At 49.6% G+C, this 18,832-nt stretch overlaps 1 protein-coding gene across 1 annotated transcript in view; it reads left to right on the plus strand.

Annotated features, from left to right (window-relative positions):
- The window catches only part of PLPP3 (phospholipid phosphatase 3), an 88,292-nt gene that overhangs the window by 45,910 nt on the left and 23,550 nt on the right, over positions 1-18,832 (plus strand). Inside the window, exons 2-4 of the mRNA XM_044671771.1 lie at positions 2,925-3,082; positions 15,404-15,684; positions 17,644-17,701. Of these exons, the coding sequence (XP_044527706.1) occupies positions 2,925-3,082; positions 15,404-15,684; positions 17,644-17,701 (497 nt within the window). The remainder of the gene's footprint in view (positions 1-2,924; positions 3,083-15,403; positions 15,685-17,643; positions 17,702-18,832) is intronic.

An 18,832-nucleotide genomic window follows, 5' to 3' on the forward strand; every position in this document is an offset into this window, starting at 1 on the left:
TAAATGAACTTGGAAAAAACATTTTCTCAGCATCTTTTTTTAATTCACTTTTTTTCCAAGTAAAAGGTGTCTTTGGAAAATTGGAACATTTTTAATTTTCATAATAAAAAAAAAAATGAAGCTGCTACCCTGTTCTAGACTCGCTTCTAGAGAGGGAAGCAAAGCCCCGCTCCCGGCCCACTCCTCAAGGAATCCCACTTATTCTCTGCGGATCCAGCCTCTGCTGTTGCCTATTTAACACATCCTGCCAGAGAAGCCCATTTCAACAATAGCAAGATTGTGACCCGGGAAAAAACAGCCCAGCTTCCTTCCAGCTCCGCCAAGCCTCCCGGAGTCTCTTCGAAGGGCTCGGAATACTGGCAGCGCCCCCGTGTCCCCTGGAGAGGGGGGGCCTTTGGGGTGAAACAAGGCCGACTCTTCTCCTCTCTGATCACTCGGGGCCGAAGAGGGCGACATACTTGGGTGCTGACCTTTAGAGGTGGAGACACTCAGCTGCGTTCCGAGCGTGGCTGGGCTCCCTGGCGACCTTTGCCTCAGTTGGCTCCCGAAGGCAGTGCCCGTTCCACCCGCTCAGGGGAGGCTTTGATGGAGAAAAGAAGGCTAGAGGGAGGTGGGACGGGGGGCCGAGAGCTCACGTGGAAGGATTAGACTTGAGCCTCGTGCGTGGTATCCGCTACAAAAATGTTAGCTATTATTATGATCTGCTTGACTCTATAAGCCAGGAAGCTACAGAGAATTAAATTAGGGCTAAAGGGAGAAAACCTTCCTAAATAATCAAAAGCTCTTAAAAAGTCGAATGGTAGTGAGCTCCCCGTCACTCATCAGGGCTGTTTTAGAGGGTTTCTCCTGCTAGAGTCTAACTTGTAAAGGAGGAGACCTTGTGGGCCCGACACTTTCTTGCTAGGGGTAGGAGGTGGGGGGGGAGCTGGGTTGCTCAGTGGATGAAGAGCCAGGCTCAGATGGGAGGTCCTGGGTTCCAGTCTGGCCCCAGACACTTCCTAGCTGTGTGAGACTGGAGAAGCCAGCCCTTCCCACTCTTCTGCCTTGGAACCAAGAAGCAGTATGGATTCTAAGGTGGAAGGTAAGGGTTTAAACAAAGAAAATGCTCTGGACAGGGCAGCTGGGCAGCTCAGTGGATGGAAAGCCAGGCCTAGAGACGGGAGGTCCTGGGTTCAAATCCGGCCTCAGACACTCCCCAGCTGTGTGACCCTGGGCAAGTCACTTGACCCCCATTGCCTAGCCCTTACCACTCTTCTGCCTTGGAGCCAATACACAGTATTGACTCCAAGACAAAAGGTGAGGGTTTAAAAAAATAATAATAATAACACACGCTCTGGAGGGAGCTAATCAGAGGCAGAAGCCAGAGGGGCAGGCAGAGTGGATTGTGGGGCAGGGGTGAGCTTCCAGGATGGATGAGATGAACAAGATACAGTCTCTGTTCTGGAGGAATTTATCACCTAGTGGGTAGATAAGGGCTGCATAAATAGGCGTCATAAAAAATTATATTGTGCTCGAGGGAGGCAGCCTGGGGCCAGGGAATGAGTATGGGCTCCCATCTTTGCTTTGACCTGCTTCTCTGCCCTGGGACGGTTTACTTCTTCTCCCTGGGTCTCAGTGTTCTCATCTGTAAAATGGGGAGGCTGGCCTGAGGGCTGTCTCTGCCCACTCTCTGTACACTATAAGTGTGTAATAGATGGTGATGGTGTCCTCCAGGCCCTCCGGTGCCTCATCACCTGGGGAGGCGAGCCTGGGGTCTCACTTTCCACGCCAATGTCAATCAACCAACCCATGGGTCAAGGCTTCGAGGAGCCTTTGCTGTGTGCCCAGCTCTGGCCTCGAGGCGCTCACGGTCTAGCCAGGGAGACGCACAGAGAGACCAAATCCCAGTCATTGGGGAGAGCACTCACCCGCTTCCGTGAGGAGTCAGTTTTGTGCAGGAGGTGGGGAGAGGCTCATGCGTGGCCAGCCCGAGGCTTAGAGCTTCATGGGACCTGGCGGCTTTTCCAGGCTGACTGCTTGATTTTACAGATGAGGAAGCTGAGGTTGAGAAAGGCTAGATTCACTAGCAATGACTAGAGTTGTTGCTTAATGAATGTTAATAAAAGATTTAGAAATCCTTCTTGATTTCTGGAGAGACTGGCATCAGGAATGAGCTTCCCATGGTAGGCGATAAACATTTAGTAAGCATCTGCTATGTGCCAGGCAGTGTGGTTGGCATTCAATTCAGAAGGACCCGAGTTCTGGTCCTGCTTCTAATTTATCCAGGCTTTGAGACTTTAGGCGAGTCACCCCTGCTAAGTGCTCCAGGTGACTTCCTAAGATATGTGGGTGCTCACCTGCCCTGGAGGAGGGGAGTGTCCTAACCTGGGAACTCCTGGAGAGGCAGGATGGGGAAGATCTGGATTCAAATTCTGCCTTAGACACTTAATAACTGTGTGACCAGGGAAGCCAGGCCCTTCTCACGAGACGAGGGAACTTCACATAGTCTCCTTGTTTGGGGTTGGGTTTCGTGGCCGCTCACTCTCGTTCTTTACCAGTGAAGTGATGGGTCCAGTCCGCCGTCCCATGTGCCAAGCACAGGGCTTGGCCACGATCGTCATACTTTGATTGTGACACATGTAAAACCCAGTGGAATTGCGCGTTGGCTACGGGAGGGGAGTGGGAGGAAGAGGAGGGGAAGAACATGAATCATGGAAGCATGCAAAACTCTTCTAAATTAATTAATTCCATAACAAACTTAAATACCCCCAATTCATTAATTAAATAATGAACTTAAAAATAAACTTCATAAATATAGATAAACTTAAAATACTACTTTGACTGGCTCGCATCTTGCCTGGTGGGTCCCGCCATGCTGATCTCGTTCCTCTTTCTCTCCCCCCTTCCTTTCCCCACATGTTGGCGCTTGGCCTCTTCTCCCGCAGCGGGCCTGCCCTTCCTCATCATTGAGACCAGCACCATCAAGCCGTACCAACGAGGCTTCTACTGCAACGATGAGAGCATCAGATACCCGCTGAAGACGGGGGAGACGATCAATGATGCCGTCCTGTGTGCTGTGGGCATCGTCATCGCCATCCTGGCGGTAAGTGCGGCTTCTCTCTCCGCTTTAGAGTCTTGGCTCCCAGGGAGGTGGTGGAGGCTCCCCTCCCGGAGCCCAAGGGTGCTGGTCAGGAGCCCGAGACCAAACTTCCCGTGTCCTTCCAGGACTCATTTCTTTCTGGCCCAGCTGGAGCCAAGCTTCAAATGATGGCGAGACTGAGTCCTGGGCCTGAATGATAATTCCATCTCTAGCATCAGCTAGTGTGCAACCAAGTTTTTTCATCTCCAAAATGGTGGGAATAATCCCTTTAGTCTCTGTGTCACAGACCTGGGAGAATGACATGACGTGATACAGGCAGAGAACCTTAAAACACCCCATTTAGTTTTTTGTGATTTTCTTTTTTTTTTTTTTTTAACCCTCACCTTCTGACTTAGAATCAGTACTGTGGATTGGTTCTAAGGCAGAAGAGTGGCAAGGACTGAGCCATGGGGGTTAAGTGATTTGCTCAGGGTCACAGAGCTGGGAAGTGTCTGATTTGAACCCAGGACCTCTAGGCCTAGCTTGGCTCTGTGTGCACTGCCCCTATGTATTATTTTCCAAAAAATAGTTTTCTCATCTGAAAGGCCTGGAAGAGGCGATAGAGAGTGACGTGACTTGGATCTGGCCCCCGACAGTTTCACGTGGCTCTGGGAGAGGCACGTCGTCTCCGACCTCAGTTCCCCATCTGTACAACGGGGACGATAACACTTGAAGTGTCTCGCTCACAGATTGAGGAATTCTAGGATTTGAGAGCTGGAAGGGCCCGGGGAAGCCGACTAGGCAAACCCACTCCCCAAAGAATGATTGTTGTTGTGGTTCAGTTGTTTCAGTCGTGACCCCATTGGGGGTTTTCTTGGCAGAGATAGTGGAGAGGTTTGCCATTTCCTTCTCCAGCTCACTTGACAGCTGTAGAAACTGAGGCAAGCAGAGTTATAGCTGGTGAGGAGCTGGGGCTGGATTTGAACTCAGATCTTCTTGGCTCCAGTCTCAGAGCTCCATCCCCTGTGCCACCAAAAGCTTCTGCTCTCTAATAATTTGGGTGGCACGTTAAGCTCTATGGTGAGGGGAGCCCATCCCTTCCCCGGACGAGCCCCTTCATTAGGGGGCAGCTTTCACGGTTTTCCTGACATCAAGACTAAATCTTACTCTTTCCTGCCATCTTGGTTCTTCGTCCGTGCCTCGACCCCCCATCACAGCCATTTCTTGTTCAGGCTGCCCTCAGCCACTGTGTGGGGGGGAGTCCTCTGGTGGGCCCTGGGGAAGATGGCAAAGACCCCTCCGCCTCGCCTCCGAAGGGAGAGGAGGAGACGCCCGTCGCTATCGTTGGCATCTAATCCGCGGCGAGGGCACCTGCACGCTGGCCGGGCTCTCCTGGCAGAAGAGTGACTCAGCAGGGGCCCCGGCCACAACGGAGGCCCGGGCCTGGGGCTTCCCGGCCCCCACCATGAGGCTCATTTAACGGGGCAGGGACGGAGGACAGAAACCTGTAACTACGGAGTGATTGCGGAAACAGGCCTCGGTGATGGCAGAAGACGAGGAAAAATCCCGTCATCACTGACCTCTTTTCCAGATGGCCCCCAACCCCCGGATCAGCTCAGCAGAAGCTAAGACCTTCCAAATCCACAAAGCTCAGCCTTTCTTTTCCCTCCGCGGTGCCTCCCCGAGACTTAATGACTCTAGCAGGGGATTGGGGCTTAGGGAGGAGAATCAAAGCCCTGCCTCCTCCTTTTATCCGCGCTGCCCTTCTCTCGTCTCTGGGCTCCGCAGCCGGCCCTGGCACAGGCTGCCGTGCGGACGGAAGGGGAGCCTTCTTTAGGCAGCAGCTCCCCTCCGACCTCCGGGATGCAGCAGCCCTTTTACAGACGGGGACGGCGAGGCTACGAAGGAGGGGCTTTCTCACTATTCGGTGAAAGAACGGGTCTCCCGACTGCCCCGCCGGCCCGTGCCCTTGCCCTGTAGGAGTGACCTCCCGACTCCTCGGCCCTCTGAACGCCCCCCCTCCCGTCCCCAACTCCCCCCGTGGACGCTCTACAGGTGTCTGGAGACCGACTCAAGCGCAGCTCCCTATTCGGTCCTCCATCTTCCCTGTCAAAGGCAGGGCTTGGGCCCTCGACTTGCTGGGCACGGCCAGAAGGCTCCAGGCTCGAGCAGAAGTTCAGAACTTCCTGTTGAATCCCGAGAGCTGCCCAGTGAATGGCGTGTCCCGTCCCTTCGGGCCTCAGTTGCTTCCCCGATACGGTGGGGAGATTGGATGAAGCAGCCTCGCTTCTGCCATTCCGGCGTTTCTGGGGCGGATGGTCTGTGCCCTAAGCAGGGCCTTTCCTAGCCCTCCCATCCTAGATTCTCGGCCCCTCTCGGCCCCTCTCGGCCCCTCTTGGCCCCTCTCGGCCCCTCTCGGCCCCTCTCAGCCCCTCTCAGCCCCTCTCGGCCCCTCTCGGCCCCTCTCGGCCCTGACGCTCCGTGACCTGACTTCGGCGTGGCGCATCCCGGCGGCCGGCTCTGACATTCGCCGAGTCCGTGAACTTGGGAGGGACGAGAAGCCCAGTATTTGCTTCTCACATATCTTCCTTAAATGCTTCCAGCAATTCACACAGAGAAACGTTCTGTGCACCGCATGCGAATGGCTTGTTGGAGACACCAGAAGAGCTGGCTATCTGGGAGACTTGTTTATTCAGGATCAGGCTTCAGTTTCCACACATCTGGGCCCAATTAGCTCTCTCCGCTGTCCTTGATCGGAGGCGGCACCACCAGCAAAACGAGGCTTTCCGAGCTGGGCTCCTCATTAGAGTCCGCTCATGTTTTCGGCTCTTTTAAGAAGCGAAGTTGTGCCTACCCAGTGGCGGAGCAGCGGGAGCCCCAATCCCCCAATTTACAATCCCCTCCATCTGGGCAATTACCAAGACCACCGACCGAGAAGGAGCAAATTAATCTTCTCCCTTTGTTGTCCCCTGATCAAATGGTTGAAGCTCTTCCGAGACTGTCCTTGGTACTCCCATCACGCTGGGGGAAAGGGGAGGGACGAGGGAGGGTGGCCTCCATATGTATGGACGGGGCTGCTTTGTCCGTTATTAGAGTGTCTCTTCCTCGACTTCCCCAAGCAGCTGGCCCCTGCCCTGCTGGGGTGCTCTCGCTCCCCCAGGCGGGACGGACTTTCTGACCGTGACCTAGAGACCCCGTCTCCTCCTTCTCCCATAATCCCCTGGGCTCTGGACCTCCCCGGGGCTGAGCCTGAGTGGAGTAAGTGCAAATGCTCCCAACCCTCCACCATACCTCCCGTGGCAAGTCCTGAGCTCTGGGCATCCTCCTAGTCCTCTACCTCTCCCCACCCTGGGCCTCCGCCTGCTCTAAGAATAGTAATCAAATTGGCTTCCGGGAAGGGCATAATAATGGCTATTTATGGGGCAGCTCATCCCTCTGTGACTCCCCCGATGAAAATTCCATTTCCTGGCCCCTGGGCCCCTCCGTGAGTCCCTTAAAAAGGAAGATTCAGTCCAGGAATCAAGAAGAGATTCCCTGAAGACAGGAGGCCCCTTCTCTGGTCCCAGGACGTGGCACAGAATGGGCACTCGAGAAATGCTTTGTCATCCATCGGCTCTTCCATTCATTCTCCCCCCAAAGTGGCTCCACACGGGAGCGACGTCCAGCCTTTGCGGGGACCTCAGTGGCACCCAACACCCAGGACTCCCAGCCATTTAAAACGTGTTCAACGGGGAGAAAAAGTCAAAGAGGTCCGTATGCTGGGAGAGCCGTGTTAATGGCAGGGCTTAGATTTAGGGAGTTAAGACAGGCCTTTCCAAGCCACTTGCCAAACTTGTTAAGTGTCTAGAGTGGAAGAAAATCACAGATGGGGGTGGCAGTGTAGATGGGGGCATTCGAGCCGCTGGGATCAGAGCCAGCGTCCAGGGACAGCATCTCATCTGCTCAAAGAAAAGGTCCCCAGAACATGGCGGCGAGTGACCAGCCAAAGGGATCCCGAAATGGGCAGCCAGGATGACGAAAGGACCGAGGGACAACTGGAAGGAGGAACGTCTTCAAGAATCCCCCGGGCTTTCCTGAGTTAAAGGATTATTCTTATTTTTTTTTTTTAAACCCTCACCTTCCATCTTGGAATCAATACTGTGTATTGTTTCCAAGGTAGAAGAATGCCAAGGGCTAGGCAATGGGAGTCAAGTGACTTGCCCAGGGTCACACAGCTAGGAGGTGTCTGAGGCCAGATTTGAACCCAGGACCTCCCATCTTCTGTCCTCTGAGCCACTTAGTTGCCCCCCAAACAAGATCATTTATAGAAAGAACTCTGGAACCTTAAAATGACTATAAATTTAGCTATTCTTGTTGTTATTCTGCCTATAGCAATGAATTACAAGAGCTCATAGCAATGGCTGGAGGTTATAAAGACAGATTTTTAGTTCAATAACACTAGTGAATCTGCCTATGAGAAAACTCCCGTTCTAGGGACAGACCAGCAGAAATAGAACTTATACAGTCTCTATGTTACCTTGGGACCCTGGGAAGTTGGTATATGTGGCATATAGGAGTGGCAGGACTTGAACTCCGGTCTTTCTTCTACTATCCTTTTTTTTTTTTTAAACCCTTATCTTTTGTCTCAGACTCAATACTCAGTATCAGTTCTAAGGTAGAAGAGTGGGAAGGGCTTTGTAGTTGAAATTAAGTGACTTGCCCAGGGTCATACCGCTCAGAGATCAAATTTGAACCCAAGACCTTCTATCTCCAAAACCTGGCTCTCAATCCATTGAGACATGTAGATGCCCCTCCACCATGCATCCTGCCAGAGCTAAGTATATCAAATGAACTTATTAGTATCAAAGGAACCCAAAGAGTGGGTTTCCCCTCGTGAGGGTCTCAGTCGTCCGGTATATTGTAGACGAGAGAACTTTTATTCTGGTATGAGTTGTCCAAGATGTGTTCGGAGCTCTCATCCACCTCAGAGAGTCTCTGCTTTTATTATAAATACTTCATTGCTTCAGTAGCCCACACGCTCCTTCCTTCAGGCACCTCAACTCCCTGTGATGAGGACTAGGCAACGCCCGTAGCCCCAAACCAGGAAAATTCTAAGGTTCCTTCCAAAGGGAGGGCTTCCTGCTGAGGTTCTAAATTCTAAAGTTCCTTCCAAAGCTAAAATCCTGTGAGATTATTTCCTAAGATCATAGATTTAGGGCTGGAAAGGACTTTTGACCCAATGAGTCCAAGCCCCTCCTTTTACATAAGAGAAGATGTTAAGGGACTTGCCTAGGATCACATAGCTTCTAAGGGTCTGAGGCAGGATTTGAACTCGGGTTTGCCTGACCCTAACTTCACTCCCCAGGTAAAAGGCTAGAGCCCTTTAGTATCGGAGAGTCTACAGTATCCTTGGAAGTCCCACTGGCCAGGTTTGGTCTCTTGGTTAGTGGATGGATGGAAGAAGGAGTCTCGAAGGAGCTTCCTACTTCCCAAGAGACACAGTGCTAGGTTCAAGCCAGGCAGACTTGGGTTCAGATCCAACCTCCTTCCCTTCCCGGCTGTATGTCCTACCTAGGCAAGCCCCATCCGAGCTTCTGGTCTGAGCTTCTTCCCATATAAAAGGAGGGGGTTGGACTCAAAGGCTTCTAAGTTTTAAATCTAACGTGCGACAAAACTGAGGAGGAGCCAATGGCGGCAAAGAGACTGGTTTAGAAAGTTCTTGGCTTTGTGTGGCATTAAATTGAAAGAAAATGTGTCAAAATGGAGCTGCTATCCTGTCCCTCCCTTCCCCTCTCCTCCCTCCCCTTGCAGGACAGAAGACTTTAAATAAAATACTTCCCTGTTTTGGGTTGGGAATTTGTTGATATTGGCTTTCTTTGAAGCCCAGCAGGGAAGAGGGGAAGGAAGAAGACAGATTCTTGTCTGTGCCTGAAAAGGGGATTGTTGGGGACCTGAAGATCAAGGGTGATATAACTGCACAAGCATCTGAGAAATTAGAATGATTTCTATAAAAGGGCAGGATGGAACAGTCACGGAGATAAACAAGGCAACAGGACGGTCACTGTTCCACTTAACTTAGGTTCAAGCAGTCATCTGCACTGGCAAGTGGACAGGATGCCAGACTGAGATACGAAGATGCTTTATTTTACCACTGTGAACCTGGGCAAATCCCTTCTCTGATATGTGCCTCAGTTTCCTCATTTGTAAAATGTGGGACTCCTGGGCAAATCCCTTCTCCGATATGTGCCTCAGTTTCCTCATTTGTAAAATGTGGGACTCCTGAGCAAATCCATTCTCCGATATGAGCCTCAGTTTCCTCATTTGTAAAATGTGGGACTCCTGAGCAAATCCATTCTCTGATATGACCTTCAGTTTCCTCATTTGTAAAACGTGGGACCCCTAGGCAAATCCCTTCTCTGATATGAACCTCAGTTTCCTCATTTGTAAAACGTGGGACCCCTGGGCAAATCCCTTCTCCGATATGTGCCTCAGTTTCCTCATTTGTAAAATGTGAGACTCCTGAGCAAATCCATTCTCTGATATGAGCCTCAGTTTCCTCATTTGTAAAATGTGGGACTCCTGAGCAAATCCATTCTCTGATATGACCCTCAGTTTCCTCCTTTGCAAAATGAAGGAGTTGGACTAGATGGCCATCAAGAGCCAGTTCATTGGCTCAGTGGATAGAGCACTGGGCTTAGAGTCAGAGAAATCTGAGTTTGAATCCTCCCTAAGAAACTTATTAGCTGTGTGATCTTGGGCAAGTCACTGAACTGCTATCTGCTCCTCTCCCTCAACTATAAATGAAGATAATAATTGTAACACTTACCTTCCAAGGTTGTGAGAATCAAATGAGAGAATATTTGTAAAGCACAGCACAGTGCCTGGCACATAGTAGGCACTTAATAAATGCTTATTCCTGTCTTCTCAATCAGCAAGTGGACATGGAACATTATAAAAACTAGTCGCCGCCCTCAGGAAGCTTACCTTTTAATGGAGAGGCAACTGTAAATTGGCAGATACATCTGAGGCATATAGAAAGGGGAGCTGGGTGGCTCAGTGGACAGAGAACCAGACCTGGTGGAGACAGGAGATCCTGGGTTCAAATCAAGCCTCAGACACTTCCCAGATGTGTGACCCTGGGCAAGTCACTTAACCCCCATTGCCTAGCCTAATTGTTCTACCTTGGAACCAATACTTGGTTTTGATTCTAAGACAGAAAGTAAGAGTTTTAAAAAAAAAAAATAGATTCAATGAAGGGAATATGATAAGGGGAAGGCTTTAGCAGCTGAGGGGGAGAAGGTGATATTTGAGCAGGTGGGGAAACTGAGGCAAGAGTTGGTGGGAGTATAACATTCCAGGTATAAGAGACAGACAGACAGACGGACTAAAGGTTGTGTTTGAGATGTCCTTTGGGGTCCCTTCCAACTCTGAATCTATGATATACCAGAAAGGAGCACAGAAATCAAGGACCCCAGACCTGTTCTTACCTCGATGAGAAAACCAAGATGAGAAAAGGCAAGAGGAGAGAGGAATAAAATCTCGCCCAAGAATGCAGCTGGGATTCCTTCCTAAGTTCTTTTGCTGATTCTCCACCAGAAGTGTTTATGCCCATCAGCCTGCACTGAAAAGCAAATGTACTTATTCATTAAAATAATTATGCTGGGGGGGCAGCTGGGTAGCTCAGTGGAGTGAGAGTCAGGCCTAGAGACAGGAGGTCCTGGGTTCAAATCCGGCCTCAGCCTCTTCCCAGCTGTGTGACCCTGGGCAAGTCACTTGACCCCCATTGCCCACCCTTACCAATCTTCCACCTATGAGACAATACACCGAAGTACAAGGGTTAAAAAAAAATACTAAAAAAAAAAATAATTATGCCGTATTTTACTATTTTTTAAAATCTGAAGTTCCCAGCTCTCTCCCTCCCTCTAGCTTCTCCCCAACCCATTGAGAAGACGAGCCAAAATGTATTCAGGAAAAAGTTTATTCTGCTCGCCGAGCTCACCTCACTGTTACCTTTTTTTTTTTTTTTTAATTTTTTTTTTTAATTTCAAACCCTTAACTTCTGTGTATTGGCTCTTTGGTAGAAGAGTGGTAAGGGTGGGCAATGGGGGTCAAGTGACTTGCCCAGGGTCACACAGCTAGGAAGTGTCTGAGGCCGGATTTGAACCTAGGACCTCCCGTCTCTAGCCTGGCTCTCCATCCACTGAGCTACCCAGCTGCCCCCCCCTCACTGTTACCTTTTGCCCTCGAAGGTTGAAAAACCTCTCCAAGAGGTGGCCGGCCACGTTTGAGCCGGGGTCCCATTCTTCATCCGGGGCCAAGGCCAGCCCTGTGCCGTCGGCTGATTTCGCTTCAGCTCGGTGTAGCCTAATTGTGCTATTTCCCCAGTTTATTAGTTTCCAAATGTTGTGCCAGGCATTTAAGGGGCAGGTAGAGGAGACTTCCCCTCAGCATGCTCTTGGCAGGCGGCCATCCCTCCCAGATTATATTGCCGGCTGTTTCAGAGAGGAATCAGCGTGAAGGCATTTTTACTGACAGTTAAACTTAGAGCTGGAGGCCTTGCTGACCAGAGGAGGAATGGAGGCCGCAGCAAGGGCCGGGGATTCTGAGAGTGGCAGGAGAGATCTTTTCTAGGGGAAAGGGTTCATTTGACTACTCTGCTAGCAAAACATTTACCAAAATGGCTCAGATCCTAAAGCTGTAAACTGGGGACACTCAGCCTCGGTGTACACGATAACCTCAAACCATCTGGATCAGGGGAGGTGGGAGACTTTTGGACGGATCGGCCCAGATTTCACTAAGAGATTTCTCAAGAGTCAGGAGTCTAAGGAGCCAGGCCTAGCTTGTTCCTAATGTTGATTTATGGCTCTTTTGTCAACACCACAAACGTCCTGTGGGACAAGAGGAAGAACACAAATAATTTGTTGCTTATTAATGGCTTGGGCCTGTGGACCCACTGAAGAAACAGCCGGGCAGGGTCACCGCGGACTCCTTCGCTCACAGGGGCAGCCTTGGGGCCAGGCCACAGATGCCTTCACGGTTATAAAGGAAAATTGTTTTCCTGACTACAGCAAAAATGATAGCAAGTGGGGGCTGATGGGATGGGAGCCTCTGTTGAGAAGAGCTCAGTGTGGGGGAAAGAGGGGCGGCCTCAGAGAGTGATTCATTTGAGTACAATATATGTAGGATAGAATAATAATAATACCTGGAGCAGATAGATGGATGGATAGAGAGATAGAGACATAGAGAGATAGAGACATAGAGAGATGGATGGATGGAGAGATAGAGACAGAGAGATGGGTAGAGAGGTAGAGATAGAGAGAGATGGACAGATGGATGGAGAGACAGAGACAGAGAGATGGGTAGAGAGGTAGAGATAGAGAGAGATGGACAGATGGATGGAGAGACAGAGACAGAGAGATGGATAGAGATAGACACATAGAGAGATGGATGGATGGATGGATGGATGGATGGATGGATGGATGGATGGATAGAGAGATAGAGACATAGAGAGATGGAGAGATGGATGGAGAGATAGAGACAGAGAGATGGATAGAGAGATAGAGACAGAGAGATGGATGGATGGAGAGATAGAAACAGAAATGGATAGATGGATAAATAGAGAGATAGAGGTATAGAGAGATGGATGGATGGATGGAGACATAGAGAGATGGATAGATGGGTGAATGGATAGAGAGATAATATGTGTATTAATATAATAAATAATATATAAATAAGTATTTCTAGGTATATATGTATGTGAGTGTATAAATATAAACAATCACTTAATAGTTGGCAAAAGCTCTTAACTTACATACTCCATTTGAGGCTGGTGCCATTGCCTTTCAGGAGACCTTTCTGGGTCCTCCCCAGTGTCCAGTTGCTTCTTTCTAGATTGTCTTTTATGTAGACTTATTTTTGTGTCTGTTGTCTCTTCTATTAGACTGTAGTGCAAGGACTGTTTTTGTTTTATCTTTGTATCCTCAGAACTTAGCACAGTGCCTGACACATAGTCCATAGGAGCTTAATAAATGCTTCTTGATTGATAGACTAATTGAGCCCTGTGAAGTAGGAGGCATTCTTAATCCTCATTTTATACATAATAAAACTTGAGACTCAGTTTCTTGGGACAGTTACTTGCCCATGGTCAGGATTGATCAATGGTAGGATTCATGAGTCCCAATTTGTACTTTAGTGTTCCTTTAAAAAAAAAAATAGGATTAGGGATAGCTGGGTGGCTCAGTGGAGATGGGAGTTCTGGGTTCCAATTTGGCCTCAAACACTTCAAGATGTACTCTCCCCTCGTAAACAGTGTAATCTCCTGCTATTACTGGGGCAATCCTGTGTGGGCTCCTCCTGCCCCTGTACCTAGAGTGTACCTGATGACTGACCAAACTTGGGCTTCTTTTGGTATCTAAAAGGAACTTTGAGGAGCAGCTGGGTGGCTCAGTGGATTGAGAACCAGGCCTAGAGACAGGAGGTCCTCGGTTTAAATCTGGCCTCAGACAGCTGTGTGACCCTGGGCAAGTCACTTAACCCGCATTGCCTAGCCTTTACCAGTCTTCTGTCTCAGAACGAATATACAGTAGTGATTCCAAGATGAAAGGTAAGGGTTTAATTAAAAAATAGATAAAAAAAATAAAATAAAAGGAACTTTGCCAGATCCGTGCTTGGTGGCTTTCGGGTCTCCCCTGCTGGATGACTAGGGATAGCGATGATGATGATGATGATGATGATGATGATGATGACGACGACGACGACGATGACAACGACGACAATGACGACAGTCATGATAGCTAGAATTTATACAGCACTTTGAAGTTATATGTGATATATGACACAAACATGTGCAAACATATAAAGATATATGTGTCTAATGTGTACATACACAGAAATCTGTCTCTGTTTTTATCCATCCGTCCATCTATCCATCTATCTGTCTATATGCTGTCGTTATATGACAATAAACCTAGGAGGTAGAGGCTATTCATGATCATTATTATTATCATTATTATCTTCATTTTTCAGGCGAGGAAACTGAGATTTACAAAGGTTAGTGACTTTCCCAGGGTCCTACAGCTTGTAAGTGTCTGAGGGAGAATTCACACTTGGGTCTCCCCGACCCCGAACCTGGCACTGCCCGGCGGCCCTGAGGGGGAAGTCCAGATAGGACCGTCAATTATTTCCGTTGTGGTCACAGACACGCCGTCTGCTTTCCACAGCTGCATCTCCCAGAGAGGATGTCAGGCCTGTCCACGTACAGGGAGAGGAAGTACAAAAGGGATCTTTGTGGTGAGCGGACAGGCGAATCCTACTTCTTCTGGCTTGTGGTTGGAATCAGGAAACGGCTAAGACAAGAGGGACACAGCTGTGTCACCCAGAGAGGACGCCAGGCCTGTCCACAGGGAGGGAGAAGAAGCCAGTGAGCAGATCTCTCATTTTACAGAGAAAGAAACCGAGGCCTGAGAGTGGGGCTAAGGCTGGCCCAGAGACAATGAGGTTGTCAGTGAGCTGCCCAGATCTGTGGCTGACAGTCAAAGAAGTATGTGGAACACCAGGTCTGGAGTCCAGAGGACTCATCTTCATGAGTTCCAATCAAGTCTCAGATATCTAGTAGCTATGTGACCCTGGACAAATCACTTCACCCTGCCTCCATTTCCCCATCTGTGTGACCCTGGACAAGTCACTTAACCTTGTTTGCCCCAGTTTCCTCTTCTGTCAAATGAGCTGGAGAAGGAAATGCCCAACCACTCCAGAATCTTAGCTATATGACCCTGGATAAATCACATAACCTGTTTGCCTCAGTTTCTTCATCTGTCAAATGAGCTGGAGAAGGATAGGGCGAACCACTCTAGCATTTCTGCCAAGAAAACTCCAAACGAAGTCGTGCAGGGTATTGGGTATGACTAAACAACAAACAAGTGAGAGATCAGGAGCCTCTCTGGGCTGTCTTTTGACACACAATCAGGACGTGTCGGTGCCGTAACGTGAAACTCTTACTTTTCTAACCACCGAACTGGCCCTCCATCTACTTTCCTCCTGAACTCTGAATGCTAGTTGTTGGTAGCCGTGTCGGTGGTGGTAGTCATTCCTGGCTCGGGTGGTTCTTAGCCACATGAGCTTGGGCATTGGGGTTCCTTTTTTCACGTAAAATGGGGCCGTCAGTGTCCCCTCTGGGTCTCTGCCACCATGACTTGCTCGCCCCCTGGTAGCCGATACCCCTCTCCCTGGCTCCGTCCTAGGAGATTCTCCTCCAAGGACACCTTCCCCAAGTCCTCTCTCTGGAGCTCCTCCGCTCTCCCCTCTTCTCCTCTCCCCACTTCTTTGGCCGTGTCTGATGGTCCCTCTGCCCGTCTCTGCCCGCTGCAGATCATCACCGGGGAGTTCTACCGAATCTATTACCTGAAGGAGAAATCTCCGTCTGTGATCCAGAACCCGTACGTGGCCGCCCTCTACAAGCAGGTGGGCTGCTTCGTCTTTGGCTGCGCCATCAGCCAGTCCTTCACGGACATCGCCAAGGTGTCTGTTGGCCGCCTGCGGCCCCACTTCCTAGAGGTCTGCAACCCCGACTTCAGCAAAGTCAACTGCTCCGTGGGCTACGTCCAGATCTATGACTGCAGAGGAGATGACAGCAGGGTCCAGGAAGCCAGGTAAGAGCGAGGCTGGGGGCCGTGTCCAGGAGAGGACAAAAGCAGGGCTTACGGGGTACGCACGGACAACGGGCATCCTCGGCCAGGTCCAGGGCCAGTTAGCACTTACTGTGCACCACCCCTGTGTGAAGGACTAGGAAAAAGAAAAGGAAAACAAGTGTTCTCACAGGGGACAGGTGGGACAACAGTCAGGCGACTACGTACAAACAGATTTATGCCGGAAAGAAGGAAGATGCCACAGGGTGGTCTTTCCCCTAAAAATAAAATTATCAGAAATTGCCACCTTCCTGGGTGTTAGAGAAAAAGCTGAGGTTCTAGTCCAGTTCCCTGGGGTAGAATTCTGCTTCAGTGTCTGGTACCTTTGGGACCCTGGGCAAACCTCTTAAGTTCTGAGCCTCAGTTTGGTCATCTGAGAAATGGAACTAATGTTATTCAGACTTCCCACCTCACTGGGTCATGTTCACTTTGTAAACCTTGAAATAAGCTTCTTGAGGGCCGAGACTCCTTTCCTCCCCCCAGTACTTAGTACTGTGCTTGATATATAATAGGGAACCCTACCCCCCAAAGGCTTAGCTACTACAGAGAAATTCTTTGGTCACCAGGAACTCAAGATTGATGCTAGGACCATAGGTCAGAGCCAGAAGAGATCTCAAGGGCCATCAGTTCGAGTTCCTCATTTTATAGATGAGGAAACTGAGGCAGGCAGAAGTGACTTATGTAACTAAAAAAATATAACTTGTACGAGGTACAAAGTGATTTATATAACTTAAGTGACTTGTACTTGGGGCAGCTGGGTAGCTCAGTGGATTGAGAGTCAGGCCTAGAGACAGGAGGTCCTAGGTTCAAACCCGGCCTCAGATACTTCCCAGCTGTGTGACCCTGGGCAAGTCACTTGACCCCCATTGCCCACCCTTACCACTCTTCTGTCACAGCATGAGGCTCAGTTAAAAGAACTGAGGCTGTGTAGCCCGGAGGAAAGACAACTCTGCAGGCAGAGGGTAGGGACGTGCAAGTTCTTCTCCACTGTCTAAGCTGTCACAGAGGAGAGATTGGTCTTGTTCACACAAATCACTGAGTGGGTGGAAGCTGTGAAGAGAGGCAGACATGCTTGATAATTATTATTATGGAGATTACTATGAAATTAATTAACAATTAATCTAATAGCTAAATGGGAAGGGTTGCCTCAGAAGTGGTTTCCTCCACTTTGGTGGTCTTCAGGCAGAGTCTGGGCAACCCTTCACTGGGCGTTCACTGTGGCCATTCTTTTCGGATATGGGTTGGACAAAATGGCGCCTGGAATCCCTTCCAACTCTGGAGATTGTGTGAAGTCAGTTTGGTGTCACTTTTCCATTAGTATGACACCAACTGGATGCCAGTGTCTGTAGGCACTGGCTGATAGGGAATAGGGGAGCCCTAAACTTACCTTTCCTCTCTCGGCTGGTCCTCTTTTCTTTCTTTTTCTTTTAAGCCGTTACCTTTGCCTTAGAATCATTACCGAGTGTTGGTTCCAAAGCTAAAGAGGGTTACCCCAATGGGACTAACCCATTGGGGTTAAGTGACTTGTCCAGGGTCAAACAGCTCGGAAGTGTCTGAGGTCAGATTTGAACCCAGATCCTCCCATCTCTAGACCAGGCTCTCAATCCACTGAGCCACTGAACTGCCCCAGGTGGCTGAGTCTTTTTTTTTTTAATTAATTTATTTGTTTTTTTTAAAGCCCTCACCTTCTGTCTTGGAGTCAATACTATGTATTGGGTCTAAGACAGAAGAGTGATAAGGGTGGGCAATGGGGTTCGAGTGACTTGTCCAGGGTCACCCAGCTGGGAAGTGTCTGAGGCCAGATTTGAACCCAGGACCTCCTATCTCTGGGCCTGGCTCTCAATCCACTGAGCCACTGACCTGCCCCAGGTGGCTGAGTCTTAACTCAACTGCATTTCCTTCACCCTCTTCTCTCTTTTGCAGGAAATCCTTCTTCTCCGGCCATGCCTCCTTCTCCATGTACACCATGCTCTACTTGGCGGTAAGTCCCCAAGGCTGACCTGTATCTTGCCTCACTTTGGTGCCATTAGCCACAGGCAGGGAGGGCTCCCCGCTGACAATGCAGACAGAATGTTGGAAGAGGAGCCCAAAGCCCTGGGTTGCTCTAAGGCTTTGCCCTACCTTGTGTGTGTGAACTTGGGTGAGTCAGACTCACTTTCCTCTCTAAAATGAGAATTGGGATCCAATGGCCCAAAGCCTCTTCCAGCTAAAATTTTGAACCCGGCAGCCACGCCGCCTCCCATCTGACAAACTTGGACCAAAGGTCTCCTGAGCACACGGTGCTCCGCTGCCTTCTGGGGTCCCTTTGCTTGAAGTAGAGTTTGTGTGCCGGGATGGGGGAGAGGAGGCCCAGTAAGCAGACGGCTGATCTGCTGCCTACGTTCTGTCCTGGCCCTTTCTTGGACCTCAGACAAACCGCTACTCCTGCCTCGTCCTCAGTTTCTGTCTGTAAAATGAGGGAAGAAGCGTTGGGGAAACAAAGTCCTATTCACCTTTACAGAATCATGGATGGGTGCAGGCGACTGAGTCTATGTGGCGGCCGTCTAGATGCCAGTGACCAGGCCAGCTTCCTGAGGCCGATGCCAGACCTAGACTGTGTGGGCCTCTCTGTTTGTCTTTGTCATGGACTTTGGCTCTGCCCTTCCTTTCATCCCTCTCTGAATGAGGCAGGTGTGAGGAGGCACTTCCTGCCTTTGGCTCGGGATAGACCTCACTAAAAGGGGCCGAGGTCAGACGGAGGCGGGAGGGGGAACCTGTTTGGAAAATGGATGTTAGATTGGGATTTGTTGAAAAACATTTTTAGGAGTTTGAAAAAGAGAGCAGGAAAGCTTGATTTTTTTTTTCCCCAATCCTTTCAAAGGTAGGAGGCCCCTCAGTTTCCTGCTATCTTGGATGTGAAGCTGAAAGGTGGGCCCCAACTTGAAAAAACATTAAACACAGATTTTATTTATTTTTGAGCCATACTCCTCTCTCTCTCTCCCCAACCTCTACCTCTCATCCATCTTTCTTTCTTTCTTTCTTTCTTTCTTTCTTTCTTTCTTTCTTTCTTTCTTTCTTTCTTTCTTTCTTTCCTTCTTTCTTCCCTTCTTTCTTCCCTTCTTTCTTTCCCTTT

This window comes from Gracilinanus agilis, chromosome 4, assembly GCF_016433145.1.
Source record: "Gracilinanus agilis isolate LMUSP501 chromosome 4, AgileGrace, whole genome shotgun sequence".
NCBI lineage: Eukaryota > Metazoa > Chordata > Mammalia > Didelphimorphia > Didelphidae > Gracilinanus > Gracilinanus agilis.